The sequence below is a fragment of the Genypterus blacodes genome, unplaced genomic scaffold (genome assembly GCF_046128005.1).
Source record: "Genypterus blacodes isolate CSIRO-AG114 ecotype Tasmania unplaced genomic scaffold, CSIRO-AGI_Gbla_v1 ptg000048l_1, whole genome shotgun sequence".
In the NCBI taxonomy this organism is placed as follows: domain Eukaryota; kingdom Metazoa; phylum Chordata; class Actinopteri; order Ophidiiformes; family Ophidiidae; genus Genypterus; species Genypterus blacodes.
In genome coordinates, this window is record NW_027466861.1 from 2,649,385 (window position 1) to 2,666,576 (window position 17,192).

Consider the following 17,192-nt stretch of genomic DNA (forward strand, 5'->3'; position numbering starts at 1 on the left):
GTGTGTGTGTGTCTTGTAATTTAGTCCCGACAGCGAGCGAGGAGACCATACGGACCAAAAACTTCAGGCCCGATTATTTTACAAGTTCATCCTCCAGCATGAAAATAGGATCTGGTCAAAGTGAAGGTTTTAATGTTTGATTTACCCGAAAGAAAACAGCAATAATCAGCCAGCGCCGCCCTGCCAAGCTAAAGGGGTTTGGAACCCAAGAATAAAAGTATTAATATTTGCCTTCAGCCCTCGGAGAAGTGTCGGTATCGCTCTCTCTCTCCTGTTTTGACGCAGAGTCATAACGCAACACGGAAAAGTCATAAATTCCCCCTCCCTCCTCCGCTCTGACTCGGCCTCGCTCACCGCAGCCTGGCAGCCATGTGGCCCGCAGACTCCCAGCAGGAATCCACTCCTCCGTTTCTTTACTTCTTTTTTCCTCTTCTTCTTCGTTACTTTGAGACATTTATCACCTCCCCCTCCCTCCCCTCCTTTATATACTTATCAGCGGTCGGCAGCATTTTGGCAATTAAGAGCTTTACAGTCAGCTCAGGAAATTGAATCACAAGCTCAGTTTGTGCCGCATTATTTAGCCAGGCATTACCGCCGACTGGAGAGAGTCGCTTTGGCCGTCTCTCTACACTCGCATAACCTTTGTGAGGAAAACGTTGGTTTATTTATTGGTAAGTTCGCTTAGCGCCGGGGGCGAGATGAAGAAGAGGAGGAAGACCTTGCTACAAACACAGACCGCTGTGTAATTCAATTCCAGTACAGATATTCATCGTCTCCAGCTGGGAGAGAACTAATAATGAATGACCGCCTCTTGACCTTTTAATGTCCCGTAAACATGAGGTCAACGTTTCCTCTTGACCTACACATTGATCCATAACAGGATAATTGAAAAGTGAATCGGCTGGATTGTCAATGGAAAGAGGCGTTGGTATTCATGCGGCCGTGCTAACGGGGGGTTACAAGGGGTCAACGTGTGTGTGAGACCGGCTTTACTGCTCAGGCTGCTACTTTACTGTACAAATACAACTCAGTGCCTCTACTCTTACTCAGCTATAGCAGGTTTTTAACAATTTGAAGTTGTAATCTGGCCATTTTTCCAACCTTTATGTTGTTGTGTTGTAATATGGATCGATGAAGATGAAGTTCATGAGTTTAGTTTGATGTTGTGTGAGATTTTACCCCAGAAACATGTCGGTTCACAGCTCGCTCTCTGGCTTCATGTCGCCCTGTAACGTGAAGCAGCTGAGAGAACGTAGGGGAGATAAACTCCAGCAGGGCGCCGTGAGGAAAAAATAGCACCCAAAGAAAATTGATTTTACAAGGCGTTCCCGTTCGATTTGAGGATCCAGACGTTTTCTTGTGGCGAGCATAACTTCTATATTTGTGTTGCTGAACAAACGGCACAGGGTCGCCTAAGGTCTCTGGACCTGAACGCCAAATATCTCTAAAGTACGGCTCAGTGACCCAGCTCCAAATTCAGAAATTCTGTTTTAATCTCCTCCTAATTCCTTGTGAGCACCACAGCAAAGTTTCTCATTAGCCTGCTCTCCTCTCCTCTCCTCTCCTCTCCTCTCCTCTCCTCTCCTCTCCTCTCCTCTCCTCTCCTCTCCTCCCGTCTCCGCCTGCTCAGTGCAGGTGGTCAGTCTCCCCCGGGTGCCAGCCTGCTCCCGCGACGCCGAGTTGATCAGGGCCGCTGAATAGCTCGTTTGGCCGCTACAAAAACCAAGAAGTCAGAGTAACTCGTCAAGAGGGCAGTTGATGGTAATGACCGAGCCACCGATGATTGAGCCCATTCATGGCTGAAGTGGCTGGAGTGGGGGCCGCGCAGTCACTCCCTTTAGTCAGCCAGTCACTTCCACAGGCACACGGGGGCACAGTGTGCATTGCTCTCATTACCGCCTATTGTCTGGCTCCTTTCAAATGGCTCAAAGGAACTGGGGAAGGAGGAAAGGAAGAAAAAGAGAGAGAGATTAAATAATGGCTTCGTTGGCGGCTTTACACAGGGGCTCGGCCGTATGGATTGGTTGATGGCGGAGTGAAAGGAGCCGGCCCCTACTTGTGTATAGTGTATGTACATCGCCGGCTCCTCTGCAGGATGACCCAGATCCGAGATGACGCATTTTAAAAGGGGGAACAAAAGAGTGAGAAAAGCTCTCTGGCCGTGAAGACGATATGCAAGTTCTCAATGAATTGCTGATGGCTGCTTTCTGCAAATCATCTCATTTGTTGTGGGGCTGATTTTTAAGTATGCACCCGCCGCATTTGGAATCAAAAACACAGTATTGTTAAGAAATGATCCTTGGAACTCAACAACTCTTGTCCCCAGGCATGCCGGCGGCCTCGCTGGTGACCCCGGCAGACGTGATCAAGACCAGGCTACAGGTGGCAGCGCGGGCGGGCCAGACCTCCTACAGCGGCCTGGTGGACTGCTTCTGGAAGATCCTCAGAGAAGAGGGACCCCGGGCCTTCTGGAAAGGAGCTGGAGGTACGTAGACGCGCCACAGCCCCGACGTTTTACTACACTTTCACACGATTTATCTGATGTCTGAACTCCTCCTCCTCTGTAGCTCGAGTGTGCAGGTCGTCGCCTCAGTTTGGAGTCACTCTGGTCACCTATGAACTCCTGCAGCGCTGGTTCTGCGTCGACTTTGGAGGACAGTAAGTTTTTGTCTTTGATTCCCCTCCAGATGCACTGAAACTTTAGATTTCCTTGGAGAGATTCTCTTACCAGGCCGTTTGTATATCTATGGAACACGTCACAAAGCCTCTAACGCTCCTCTACATGAAGTTATACATTTAGTTAGATACAAACGTAACGACCGCTGACACTGCTTTTATGACATTTAGCCCTGAAACATCCGTCCACTCTCTCAGATCAGGGGGGGGGGCGTTCTTGGTGGTCCTCATCTTCTGCCAGAGAGAGAAATGCCACAAGACCAGGAATAATTTCAGAGTGCATTAGCTGACAGACTCAAACCCTCAGTCAGGTCTGTGAATGTGAGCAGGTTTTTGTTTTTTTCCTCACTGGAGAGTTTTACTGCCCGTCCCTCAGTGGGGTGTGTGTGTGGGGGGTGGGTAGACGCCGCTCACACATTTCACACTTCTGGGAGTGAAATGAGCCCATTTTTCTCCTCCAAATGGGTAACTTTTAGGAATAATTTGCACATTCTCTGAAGTAAAAAAAAAAAAAAGGGCCAATTGTGAGTGGAGGCGAGGAATTTGTCACTCAAAAACGACTTTAAAAAACGCTTCTTCTAATGTGGAGGCTTCTCTCTTGGCGTGTGAGCGGCGGCGGCTGCCTGCACACTCCACACATTTACGCGCGGGCTCTAGCAAATTCTCACAGCGAGTGAAAAAAAAAAAAACCCTCCCAAATGAATCACAGATCCAGTGAATGCGCCACGTGCGGTTTGGTGTTGGGCTGATTCGAGCTCCTTTGCTGTCCGTGTTGGCAGCGATTCACAGAACCCAGCGTGAAATCAATGAGGGATGTGATTTAGTTCTGCTTCTACTGCTCCAGGGGGGGAATGTCATCCTGCTGCACGGTTAATATTCTATTAAGATGTTTATTTCTGTGGTGAGCCGTGTTTAATATGAAAACGCTCTTCTGTCTGTGCTCGCTGGCTTTCTCCCCTATTTGCTTAACATCACATCTTGTGTTTATGTTGTTTATCTAACACTTTCTTTCACTCTGCCGCTCCTCACCTTTTTTCAACTCCTTTTTCCTGTTGCTTTCTCCTCATTCTGTCGTCTCTCTCTCTCACCCCGGCTCTGGCTTCCCTCTCCATCCCTCCTCCCTCTCTCTCCCTCTCCACACCGCAGAAAGCCGCCTGGCTCTGAGCCCACCCCCAAGTCTCGGATCAGCCTGCCGGCGCCCAACCCCGACCACATCGGAGGCTTCAGGTTGGCTGCGGCCACGTTCGCTGGCATTGAGAGCAAGTTTGGACTCCACCTCCCGCGCTACACGGCGACCCCACCGCCGGCCCCCGTCCCTGCAGATGACCCCTGAACCCCCCCCCCCCCCCACTCCCTGTCGCATGGTCATGGGTGACAGGTACCCATTTATTGATTGGTGTTTTAGACAAACCTGAGCCAGCCTGTGTGAGACGAGTAAGTTTAAGAACTGGACTCCTTCATCAAACGTGCGTACGCACGACTACATTATTATTCTAACATATCAACAGTTGGTGCAATAGAAAATGCTTAATATAATATATTTATGTAAAGAGGGAGTGAATCAGGTTTGTGTGAGCTTTCATTCATTTCTACCTCAACACAAATATTGATGAATGAGGCCCAATGTATGTTTTAATGTACTGAAGATGTTTTTATTGACAGTATAGAAATGTTGTGCTCTCAGAATGTGAAAAGTACTTGATCAGAATATAGTTTAGCACAGAGGTCTTCAACAGGGGGTCCTCGACCCCTAGGGGGTCCTCGAAATTTGTGGTTAAGACAATTTTTTTAATTAAAAATGTTTCTTTCAAACCAATTTTTTCCCCCTCAAATTTAGATGTCCTTAAATACACATTAACATGAACCCAACATGGGGCAAATTGGGGAATATTGAAAAAATTCTGAAAAAATTTACCCCGCGGTCAAAGTTTTGTAAAACTAGAGAAAACCAGAAAAGCCATTATCTTCGACAAGGAAGCAGCTAGAGAGCTAGATTTCAGACACAGTCTCCAGGCTGCAATGACATCATCTAGATGGCACTAGGACCATTTGCTGCAAGTTTGGGGCAAAATTTAAGTTTTGGTCAAATTTGAATTTTTAAAAAAAATTTAAAAATGCCCATATTTTGCCAGTGGAAAACACCTGAGCGCTGTGATTGTTATGGCAGAAATAGCTCAGTTGGGAGAGCTTTGGACTGAAGATCTGCATGTCCCTGGTTCAATCCCAGGTCCCGGCAGAAACCACCCTTTTCACAAAAATGTCTAGGGGCAAACTTGCAGCAAATGATACAGACCTGGGATTGAACCAGGGACATGTCGGTCTACAGTCCACCGCTCTCCCCACTGAGCTATTCATGCTATTTGTTAAAATGATACCCACTTGGTCGATGGTCATTTGTAAAAGGCCCATATCTTGGCCAAGGAAAGAGCAAGAGCTCTAGAAAGTCAACCACATCATCTACATGGCACTAGGATCATTATTTGTTAGTTACGGGCAAATTTAAATTTTGATCAAATTCGGGAAACATGACTTGGACCAGATGGGTCGTCTTCGTAGAAGGAAAGAGCGAGAGCTGCAATATTCCAAACACATCATCTATATAGCACTAGGCTCATTTGCAAGTTGGGGCAAATTCAACCACATCTAGATGTGGTTGAATTTGCCAGAATTTGTCACATTTGAGAGAGTGCATTTCTCTCTGCTGAATTCATATATTTGTAAATCTGACTTTGTAAGAGTCAGTGCCTTTCCAGCCATGAACCTCACCGCACGTCACTGAATAGCTCAGAATTGAATACACAATAACTGGGTAGCTGTGTTTATACATGGCACTAGGCCCAGTTTGATATAAAACACAATATATATTATATAGGAGGGGGTCCCTGCTCCATCTCTCCATCAGTTTGGGGGTCCTTGGCCTGAAAAACGTTGAAGACCCCTGGTTTAGCACATCTAACCTTACTATTCTGCATGTATATATCACAAATCCAGAGACATATTTTCATATCTATACAGGTGTTTTTGTCCTAGATTGCTCTTAACTGTCGATTGGGATGGAATGTAATGATAATATGAGCAAGATGCACTAGAATGTCGATATTGTGAATGTACATGAGATGTTACAGGTGAGAGAGAGAAGCCAGACTGCAGTGTGTGTGAGTATTTAAATGTGTACAGTGCAGAGAGCATAGGATGTACATGTGTGTGTACAAAACGTTCCATGTTGCTGTACGTTTGTCAGCAACATGTGTACTGAGAGTAAAGAGAAATGTATATGAGTAAACTGAACGTGTGCTTGTGTTTCTTCAGATTGGTTGAATGAGTTCAGGCGGTGTGGCAGAGGAACAAGGACACAACGCAGCAGCAGCACTTCCTTTAGCGACGCTTTAATGGTAAACAAAGCACGTTAAACAGCGAGCAACAAACCTCTGCTGATTCATTACAGGTCATCAGTCTCTAAAGTGTTCAAAACGGCAGATTACCTAAACCCTGTTCAGACGGTTCATGATCACTCAGGGGGACGGCTGTGAAAATCACATTTACTGTAGGTGAGTGAGTTCTGTGCTGAAGACGCTGTAGTCCTATTTTTAAATTGACCATAATGCACAGCAGCTAAAGTGAGAGTTTGTCATTTTGCACCCACACGTCTTAAGTTTCCTCCCACCTGTAAACGAGGCCGTTAGCTCGCGTCCCCACGTCGTTCATTCACCGTCAGAACAGGGCAGCAATGTCAAACCAGACCCTCCCCTCCCCCCCAAAACACTGACCACTGACATAAAGCAGCCCCACGTGTGGTAACGACGTCACGTTTACGCATCTGTAAATGTTAAGGAATGTGTATAGCATGCGGGCGTTAATACAGAGAACAGAAGTGAGCGTGAGGCGTCATAAACGTCCAGCGTGGCTATTCTATGATTCTATGGGCCTGCTGCCGTCACACAGGAAGTAGTGCAAAGCTGGGTTACAGTACCGTTATGGTAATAAGGCTATCGAGACTCCAGGACACACACCAGTTTGCAAGCAACGCATCACCTGAATGAACGGATGAGTTCAATCAATAAATAAGTAAATAATGAGGTACATATTAGAGGTACAGTTCACGCAGAGACGCACAGGACGGCGAGAGAGAGAGTGCGGCCAAAACAAACAAACAAGTCTGGAATAAATAATGTAAACGAGTGTACATGCTACAGTGACACCGATAAAAGCACGCTGGGCCTTTTGATTGGGTGACGCCCAACGCCACCCGCTGCTCTCTGTGGGGGGTCCGGTCCTACGAAGCCAGCTCCATAGGCCCCTCCTCCTCGCCGTCGGCACGGTTGGCACGGATCTCCATCAGCGTGCGTCCGAAGCGTCCCCAGTCGTCGCTGTGGGCCACTGACAGCTAGGAGAAGAAGACAGAAGGGACACGTCTGCACTCTGATAGACAGTATGTGAACCCACAACCTTTACATTTGCATGCAGCGTTGCTCTCCGGTTGAGGGACAACGGATTGGAGTCTCTGCCTGCTGTGAACAGATCGTCTAAGGGGCTGAAAGGTATTGAATCACATCGTTTGACGCCTTAGACGTCTGTCCACACACCCCTAACTGTGGACATGTGACCACGCTTGCTTTCGCTCCACAGAGGACAGAAGTGGAGTGAGAGGCTCCATCTTGTTTGCGACCACGGGACTTGTAGAGGAGTCGGCGCTCTCTCAGCGGCGTCGACCTCCAGCTCTGTGGGAGTCAGAGTGAGTGGGATGGGAGCCGCGGCCGCCACCCAAGCCGTCTGCGACCGCACGGCACGGCCGGGCTGTAATTAAACACAAACCGGGAGGAGGGAGGGAGGGAGGCAGCCACTTTAAACCCCGCCTCCCCTCCACCCCCTCAAAGAGCCGGGCTGACCACAGCAGGGGGTCTCTGCCATAACATCATCTACACGGTCTAGGAGCAAAGCGTTCGTTAGTGCAGTGTGACAGAGGGCGGGGCTTCAGAGAGACGTGGAGTGCAGTGAACCCAGAGCCTTTCATGTTTCACCATTAACCTCCTTTTGCTTTAAGGAACCAATCAGAGGAGGAACTGTTTACACTGCAGGAACAAACAGACAAACTACAAACTGATACAAACTAACGTAAACTCAGGACCACACTGCTGCTCTCTCTCTCTTTCTATCTCTCCCCTCCCTCTCTCTTCCAGTTCCCATTTGCCTCTTCCTCCCTCTCATCCCATCTCTCTCTCCCCCTTCTTCTTTCTGTCCTCTCTTCTCAGTCCCCCCCTCTCTCTCTCTCCACAGGCTGTTGCTAGTTTTAGTTTCTTGTGATGGGAGCTTCTCGTGACATTAACCCTCCTCTCTCTCAGCTCATGAAGTCTTTAAACTGCGTTCGCATTTATCGATGACGCTACATTGCCATGAGCCCAGAGCGGCGGCCACCAGCCCGCTCACCACACAACAAAGAATTGGCTAAAATTAGCCGAGCGGCTAAGCGAGGGCACCCTCACATGGGGATCCTAACCAGAGCTCCAAAAGAGCCTCCAAACATGAGGGAGCACACAGGCGCAGGCCTGGCGGTCGGCCGCTTTGTGGTGATGGCAGAGTCATGCGGAGGCCATTTTAAAGAGACACCAAAGAGGCAAAGAATCAAACACATCCATCCACGGCCCTGCTGACAGTTGAGTAAACATACAGAACTCCGAGGCCTAAAACGGTCGGCTGTGGTGCCTGTGGAGGAAGAAAAATGCACTTTATACTTCTACACATCTGTCAGAGGGCCATAGAGACAGTTAACACACGTGTACTGCTGTATGGTGTGGCTGATGTGTGTAGTTCAGCTTGTCAGGAGGACAGAGGAGCTTACTGAGCGTGTTAAACTCAATCTCTGACTTATTAGAATTATCAAATCAATTCATGCTGCTATAAATTCCTTCGTAAGTTCAGTCTGTTTGCTAGTTAGTTTGCATCGTACCTCTCCGGTGTCGTAGATCCACAAGCGACCTTCTGAGTCGCCCACGGCAACCTCCTTCCCCCCCGACGACCAACGGACCCTGTTGAGGGCCGCCGCTCCCTCAATGGTCACGCTCGCCGTCGGCACCTAGAGGGGCAAAGACAAAGCAATAACATTAGAAAAATGTACAAGAAAGTCAAGTTACATTATTGAAAATGTAGAAGTTTTTGTTTTTTTTAACTCGAGTCAAGAGGCGTTTAACCCTTGATCTTAGAAATTTGGAAGTAAATCTGATGAGAGTAACTTACTGAGTACATACTTTGAAATTCTACCAAATAAAAAGTCTGAAATATTGAAGGGAAAATGTAGAACAGCACTGATTTAAAGTATAATATAAGTAAAGTATAATTGTGAGACGTCTCCAGACTCCAGAGAGTTAAACCGAGCTGAGGCTTTGGCAAACCTGCAGCCTCTAATGTGCTTCAGAGTGCAGATCTCTATACGACCTCCAGCTCGTTCAGTCAGTGAAACAACAACACAAGCCTGTAACTCGGCTCATAAAGCCTCCGAAAAAACAACCTCTGCGATACGTTCATAAAACAACAGCACAGCCTCCGAGCCTGTGGGCAAACAAACAGCACACACACACACACACAGAGACATCAGGGGCTCCATAACTGCAACACACACACCTTTCCCCACCAGATTGAAACGTTCTGACAGAAGCACTCGATGGTTGTTGGTTTACAAATCACGAGCAAGTCTCAAGCAAAAAGTCCTGAGTCCTGACAGACAGGTTATAAATCAGGACCCAAGTAAAGACAGTCTTGATTTGTTGACTGCCAAAGTATAATTCCAGGGAACCAAGTCATTATTTTGCGACACGTCCCCAAGTCTCAACAAGTCCCCTGTAACCCTAAATAGGGACAATCCTGTCCCAAATCAAATTGAAGTCAGGCAACTCTCAAATCAAGTCCCACGTCTGGACGTAGCGTTTGGCTGCAGGGGCTTAGACACTCGGCTGCTGATCCTTGCTGATGCTCAGCTGCAGCGTTCAAGCCTAAAAACATCTGCAGTGTTTCCATAAGCTGTTGGTGACATGTGGCAGGCGAGGCTGACACATGTCACCAGGGGAGACAGAGGCCTTGGCATCATGTCGCCTCACACACACACACCGACACACACACTTCTACGTATTTAAAGCAGCGCTAACCACAGACTGGCTGCCATTAGCCTACTAGCTTCCACCGCTCTGCCCGAGTACATCTGAACTGAGCGCTCTAAATTGGCTGTGTGTGCGTATGTGTGTGTGTGTATGTAGGGGAAATGAGAACCAGGCGAGCCGCACCACTCCGTTAATGTCGTTATGAGTGTGTGTTTTTAATATGACGGCAACAATGGAAGTCTGTTGCTATTAGATTGACTGTGTGTGAGCGCATGTGTGTGTGTGTGTGCATATGTTCAGTACATCCGTTTGTGTGTATGTGTGTGTGTGTGTCTGCCTGAGCAAATGTTTCTCATAAAGCACATTGTTAGGCGAGTTAGGCTGCCGATAATGAACTCTTCCTCTGTCGGTGAAAAGGCCGCTGTTGAGGGAAACCATGGGAAACAAGTCATCTGTGCTCCGGCTGCACAGGGAAGATGTTAGCTGTGGTGTGTGTGTGTGTGTGAGAGAGAGATAGAGGGAGAGAGTGTGTGCTAGGTTAGTACGCCGTCTGCTGCTTGTTCTAGTCTGTGTGTGTGTATTGTAATGATACACTCACTATTTTATTGACTTCATCTAAAAAGTAATTTATTGTGAAAATAATCCAATAACAATTTCCTGTCTCGTACTTTCAAACCTTGAAAACATTCAAATCAAAGTGTTGTCATCTGATCCGTGTGTGTGAGAGTTAAAACAAGAGGAGCTGCACAGATGTGAGAGAGACAAATGAGGCTGTAGGCACTGTGTCGTTTCCATAGAAACCAAGATAGAGGGAGACCCGAAGAACCTACTTTTACCACACACCTGCAGATGGATTAAATGTGTTGCAGTTATTGACTTTATAAATAAGCGGTCTTGGAGGATGCTCGTCGCTCCTGCAGTGACCTCACACACACACACACACACACACACTTCACCTCGCAGTGTCGGAAACTTAACCTGTATGTTTGATTTTTTAAATCATTATTTTGCTCTCTAGTTTGGGCCTGAGGGTGTGTTCATGGTCTCCTTCACATCTGTGCACTTTGCTGACGGGACAGAGTCCATGAGGGGGGGGGGGGGGGGGTCCTGAGTTTCCTGAATGTTAGACGGAGGTTGTTGGAATGTTAGCGGGGTGGAGATGTCACCCAGTCTGATTTAAAGCAAGGGCTGCGGGAAACACCCACAGGGGAATCTTTCTGTGTGTGTGTGTGTGTGTGGGAGGGGTGGTGGGGGCGTCGTTGGGAGAGTGTTTGGTTGTGTGGTTCAGGCCTGGGCCCCGAGGACACCAAACACACCCACGCACACAAACGCACAAAGACATGACACAAAATACACGCCCACAATGACCTATATTCACCTGCCGGCACACACACACACACATAAACACACACCTCAGTGTCGTTGTTGAGGTTCCACAAGTCCAGACGGCCCATGCCATCCACGGCGGCAAAGATGGCAGGGTGCACGGGCGACCACATGACATCGTAGACATAGTCAGCGTTGTCTTCAAACGAGTACAGAGGCTTGTTGTGCTGAAAGAGAGAGAGAGAAAGAGAGAGAGAGAGAGAGAGGTCTTATGTAAGCGTGTCCCAATAAGATGGCGTGAATCAGAGCTGCAGAGGAAAAAGAGGGCGGTCGAGTCAGCGAGCAAGTGAGGGATTATAGTAGATGACACACTGGAGATATAAAGAAAGAGATAGAGAGAAAAAGAAAGAGGGAGAGAGAGAGAGGAGGAGTGGAGCGAGTGAGCGTCAGACAGAGTGGCGCTGCCTCAGCCTTGGGGCCTGTCTGGGTGCAGAGCCTAATTAAAAAGCCTTGCACATTCACACAGTGCCATAAAACCGCTGGGAGAGATGAAAGGGAGGGCCCCTCCACAAGGTGTACTGTAACCTCAACACAACAGCTGTGTGTGTGTGTGTGTGTGTGTGTGTGTGTGTGAGAGAGGGGGAGAGAGAGAGAGAGAGAGAGGGGTGAGTAAATGTCCCCACAAGTCCACTCACCCGACAGTCCTCTTTAGGTCTTTACATACTTATTTTGGTTTCTGTCCTCAGAGGTTTGGTTGTGTGTGTGTGTGTGAGAGAGAGAGAGGGAGAGAGGGAGAGAGAAAAAGGTGTGTGTGAGGACAATCCCCATCTCTCTCAGACCTGCTGTTAGGATTCCACAGGCTTACAAACTGCATTCCTGACAGGTAGAGTGGGAGGAGAGGAGACAGGCTGGCTGGGAGAACGAGTGAAGGAATTCTCTCTCTCTCTCTCTCTGCTCCCTCTCTCTCTCCCTAAAATGAAACATCACTTGGTCGAGCAGACGAATCAGGTCCTTCTGTCATTCTTTCTCTCTCTCTTCCTCTCCCTTGCTTCCTCTTTCTTTCCTGAGTGTAAACTGCTGTTTTGTCGCGGCGCGTCCGCAGCCTCACCGTCTCTAAACTGAGGTGATTTTGGGGTAAATAATCAACAGCAGCGAGTCTTAAAACTAATCTTGAAAACTCTTGCTTAATCCTGCCGGCGCCGCATGTGAAGTAACTCCTTGTTATTATTCACTCCTAAGTGAAGAATCATGGAGCTTCTAGCAGGTTCCGACGGGAAACGGCAGACGATAAGCGGTGATGTCACAGTGGTGCAAACACTCTGGTTTCCCCTCAAATCCTGCTAAGATGACACACACACACTACATGTGCTGTCGAGTGTTATGAGCAAACTGTTTAGAGAAGCGGCCGGCCTGAGAGGAATCCCCTCCGGCTCCATGTCCGGGTCTTCAGAGGGATCCGAACCATCGACCCCACTAGCCTCACAGTCTAAGAAATAAGGAATGTCTACAAAATATAACGTTAAAGGAAAAAGAATCTTAGGAAATCCTCGAAATGGCGACTAAAGCTGACTCCAGAGGGTTAATGACCGCTCACAGACACGCCGAAGACCAAAACTACAATCTCATATTTGCACAGATATCCAGACACTCGTTTCAAATATGATCATTATGGCTCATTAACCAGCACCTAAACTGTGACTGTGATGTGGGCCTTTAATTAAGTTCTTATAAGAGAGCCAAAGTGGAACCATTACGCTCCATCCAATCACTTAGCAGACGCCGTTTTTTCGGGGTCAAGAGAGCAGCGCGGTGTGGCGTTGTGCGCCGCCGTAACCTCGTTTCCCAGCTGTCCCGACGTCTTCAGACTCGGAATGTTCTCACTAACCACAATATTTGCACCGCTGAGTGTAAAAACATCGGCAGACTTCTGTGCGACGGCCTTTTTGAACTGCGGGGGGAACCTTCTGAATGCTAAGAGAATTCTGTGTGTGTGTGTGTCTGTTGAAGCAGTTTGTGATGGCTATGATTGGTGGGTTGAAGTCAAACCTCAAGGGAACTTTAGGTAAGCAAAGGCAGCTTGCTTAAGGTGTACGTGAGGTGTGTGCGGCTTGTGTGGAGTTTGCACCCACACACACACACACACACACACACACACACACAGGTATTGCGCATACCCACACACAAATATGGTTTTTGAAGGATAAGAGACAGACGCACATTCCTGTGGTGCCCCTCAAAGGAAAGGGAATTCCCAAATCCAGAGAAATAACACACTCTCCTGATGAAAATCCGCCCAATGTTTTAATGTGCCACAGGACACATTAAAACACTGTATCTTGCATGAAGTTGAAGGCGTTATGTATATGTATGATATATATATATGTTTTATGTATGTTGCTGGTGTTGGTTTCTCCGTCCCTCAGCATTATCGTCACTTTGCACTCTTAGCTATGCACTTCCAGCTCTTTCCTGAAGGCCCAAGGTACTAAGACGCAAGATGAAACCAATCTAACACTATCTCTACCTCTCTTTCCACACACACACACACACACACGCCTTACCTTTGTGCTCCAGAGTTTCACAGTCCAGTCGAAGGATGATGTAATAAACAGGTGGGAGAAGTCGACGGTTCCCACTGCGCTGTGACAGCTGATGCCCGTCACCGGCCCCTGGTGGCCCTCAAACATCTCGCAGATTCCCGCCTTACTGGAGAAGAAGAAGAAAGTTCAGTGTGACCTTTGACTTTCTGACTCTTCCTTGTTTTTTTGTTTCAAGGCCTCACAATTATTACTTTTTTAACATTTTAAACGCAGGACTTCTGTTCCCTATCATCAGATTTTCCCAAAATCTTTTTTGGTCAATGGTTACACTGCCGTTTTTTAAGGATTAGACCGAAAATGTAATTTTCCCCAAACTTACTGCCTATTGTCACCTAGATGCTGTCTTTGAAGTTGTAGCACTCCAGCTCTTTCCCAGGCCATGATAGGGGCGTTTTACAATAATGACCCATTTGGTCCATGGTAACACTGTCATTTTGGGAAATCGGACCAGAAATTTAATTTCCCCAAACTAACAGAAAATGATCCTTGTGTCCTGTAGATGCTGCGTTGGAAAATTTTAGAGCTCTAGCTCTTAAATTGACCAAGATATGGGCTTTTTAAAAAACAAACGATTTGGTCTATGGTTACACTGACATTTTTGAAAATTTGACCAACAGTTAACTTTTCCCCAAACTTACTGCAAATGATCCTTTTGTCATCTAGATACTATGTTTGAAATTCTAGCTTTCACGGTCTGTGTCTTCCGGTTTTATTTTGAAATTCTGTCTTGTCCATGTTGCTGGTGTCTGGTGACTTCTTACCCCCATGTGTTTCCCATCATTGTGATTACCTGTCTTCCCTAATGTGATTCACCTGTGTCTCTTGGTCTCCTCCCCTGTCTGGTGTGTATATGTACCCCTATGTTACATGTGTTCTTTGTCGTATCGTTATGTCTGTTACCTTGTGTTACTTCTGTTACCCTATGTTCCTGTTTCCTCGTGCCCTCCGTGGCAGTATCTCCCTCTTGATTCCTAGTGGTTTCCCTGTGCGTTCGACCTACGCCTGAACCTGACCTCCCCTCCCATCTCCTGCCCTCGGACTTACGCCTGCCCTAGACCTCGTCTATTGCCGCCTGCCCACGGACTTACCCTGCCTGTCCCCACACCGCCTCTTGCCCGCTCCCCTGGATACTTTTGCTCCATCATAATAAAGACTTGTTAACTGAGAATCGGCACTTGGGTCCTCTGTTCTGCATATCGTGACACTAGCTCTTTCATTGGCCAAGATATGGGCTTTTCACACAATCCGACAATTTGGTCCATGTATACAGTGTCGTTTTGGAAATTGGACCAAAAATTAAATTTGCCCCAAACATACAGAAGAAAACCCTGGTGTCCTGTAGATGCTGTCTTTTTTAAATTTTAGAGCTCTAGCTTTTAAATTTGCCAAGATATGGGCTTTTTCGAAAATCTAACAATTTGGTCCATGTATACACTGTCGTTTTGGGAAATTGGACCAAAAAATAAATTTGCCCCAAACTTACAGAAGATAACACTGGTGTCCTGTAGATGCTGTCTTTTTGAATTTTAGAGCTCTAAATCTTAAATTCGCCAAGATATGGACTTTTTAAAAATTCAAACAATTTGGTCCATGTATACACTGTCGTTTTCGGAAATTGGACTAAAAATTTAATTTGCCCCAAACTTACAGAAGATAACACTGGTGTCCTGTAGAGGCTGTCTTTTTAAATTTTAGAGCTTTCAATCTAAAATTTGCCAAGATGTGGGCTTTTTAGAAAATCAAACAATTTGGTCCATGTATACACTGTCGATTTGGGAAATTGGACCAAAAATTAAATTTGCCCCAAACTTACAGAAGATAACCCTGGTGTCCTGTAGATGCTGTCTTTTTAAATTTTAGAGCTCTAGCTCTTAAATTAGCCAAGATATGGGCTTTTTAGAAATTCAAACAATTTGGTCCATGTATACACTATCGTTTTGGGAAATTGGACCAAAAATTAAATTTGCCCCAAACTTACAGAAGATAACCCTGGTGTCCTGTAGATGCTGTCTTTTTAAATTTTAGAGCTCTAGCTCTTACATTCGCCAAGATATGGGCTTTTTAGAAAATCAAACAATTTGGTCCATGTATACACTGTCGTTTTGGGAAATTGGACCAAAAATTTAATTTGCCCCAAACTTACAGAAGATAACCCTGGTGTCCTGAAGATGCTGTCTTTTTAAATTTTAGAGCTCTAGCTCTTAAATTCGCCAAGATGTGGGCTTTTTAGAAAATCTGACAATTTGGTCCATGTATACACTGTCGTTTTGGGAAATTGGACCAAATATTAAATTTGCCCCAAACTTACAGAAGATAACCCTGCTGTCCTGTAGATGCTGTCTTTTTAGATTTTAGAGCTCTCAATCTAAAATTAGCCAAGATATGGGCTTTTTAGAAATTCAAACAATTTGGTCCATGTATACACTGTCGTTTTGGGAAATTGGACCAAAAATTAAATTTGCCCCAAACTTACAGAAGATAACCCTGGTGTCCTGTAGATGCTGTCTTTTTAAATTTTAGAGCTGTCAATCTTAAATTCGCCAAGATGTGGGCTTTTTAGAAAATCAAACAATTTGGTCCATGTATACACTGTCGTTTTGGGAAATTGGACCAAAAAATTAGATTTGCCCCAAATTTACAGAACATAATACTGGTGTCCTGTAGATGCTGTCTTTTTAAATTTTAGAGGTCTAAATCTTAAATTCGCCAAGATGTGGGCTTTTTAGAAAATCAAACAATTTGGTCCATGTATACACTGTTGTTTTGGGAAATTGGACCAAAAATTAAATTTGCCCCAAACTTACAGAAGATAACCCTGGTGTCCTGTAGATGCTGTCTTTTTAAATTTTAGAGCTCTAAATCTTAAATTCGCCAAGATATGGGCTTTTCAGAAAATCGAACAATTTGGTCCATGTATACATTGTCGTTTTGGGAAATTGGACCAAAAATTTTATTTGCCCTAAACTTACAAAAGATAACCCTGGTGTCCTGGAGATGCTGTTTTTTTTAAGTTTTAGAGCTCTAGCTCTTAAATTCGCCAAGATGTGGGCTTTTTAGAAAATCAAACAATTTGGTCCATGTATATATACACTGTCGTTTTGGGAAATTGGACCAAAAATTAAATTTGCCCCAAACTTACAGAAGATAACCCTGGTGTCCTGAAGATGCTGTCTTTTTAAATTTTAGAGCTCTAGCTCTTAAATTCGCCAAGATGTGGGCTTTTTAGAAAATCAAACAATTTGGTCCATGTATACACTGTCGTTTTGGGAAATTGGACCAAAAATTAAATTTGCCCCAAACTTACAGTAGATAACCCTGGTGTCCTGTAGATGCTGTCTTTCTAAATTTTAGAGCTCTCAATCTAAAATTAGCCAAGATATGGGCTTTTTAGAAATTCAAACAATTTGGTCCATGTATACACTGTCGTTTTGGGAAATTGGACCAAAAATTAAATTTGCCCCAAACTTACAGAAGATAACCCTGGTGTCCTGTAGATGCTGTC

The 17,192-nt window shown here is 45.9% G+C and overlaps 2 protein-coding genes across 12 annotated transcripts in view; one reads left to right on the plus strand and one right to left on the minus strand.

Moving 5' to 3' along the window:
* slc25a13 (solute carrier family 25 member 13) overlaps window positions 1-4,010 on the plus strand; it is a 42,753-nt gene extending 38,743 nt beyond the window's left edge. The window contains exons 14-16 of the mRNA XM_076149952.1: window positions 2,327-2,485; window positions 2,568-2,658; window positions 3,823-4,010. Coding sequence (XP_076006067.1) covers window positions 2,327-2,485; window positions 2,568-2,658; window positions 3,823-4,009 — 437 coding nt within the window. The 3' untranslated portion in view covers window position 4,010. The remainder of the gene's footprint in view (window positions 1-2,326; window positions 2,486-2,567; window positions 2,659-3,822) is intronic.
* A 2,420-nt stretch (window positions 4,011-6,430) lies between these two features.
* dync1i1a (dynein cytoplasmic 1 intermediate chain 1a) overlaps window positions 6,431-17,192 on the minus strand; it is a 48,048-nt gene continuing 37,286 nt past the window's right edge. For all 11 annotated transcript variants that reach the window (XM_076149907.1, XM_076149904.1, XM_076149897.1 and 8 more), the window contains 4 exons: window positions 13,652-13,796; window positions 11,177-11,317; window positions 8,621-8,746; window positions 6,431-7,060 (listed from right to left, as the gene is read on the minus strand). In XM_076149907.1, the coding sequence (XP_076006022.1) occupies window positions 6,950-7,060; window positions 8,621-8,746; window positions 11,177-11,317; window positions 13,652-13,796 (523 nt within the window). In that variant the 3' untranslated portion in view covers window positions 6,431-6,949. The remainder of the gene's footprint in view (window positions 7,061-8,620; window positions 8,747-11,176; window positions 11,318-13,651; window positions 13,797-17,192) is intronic.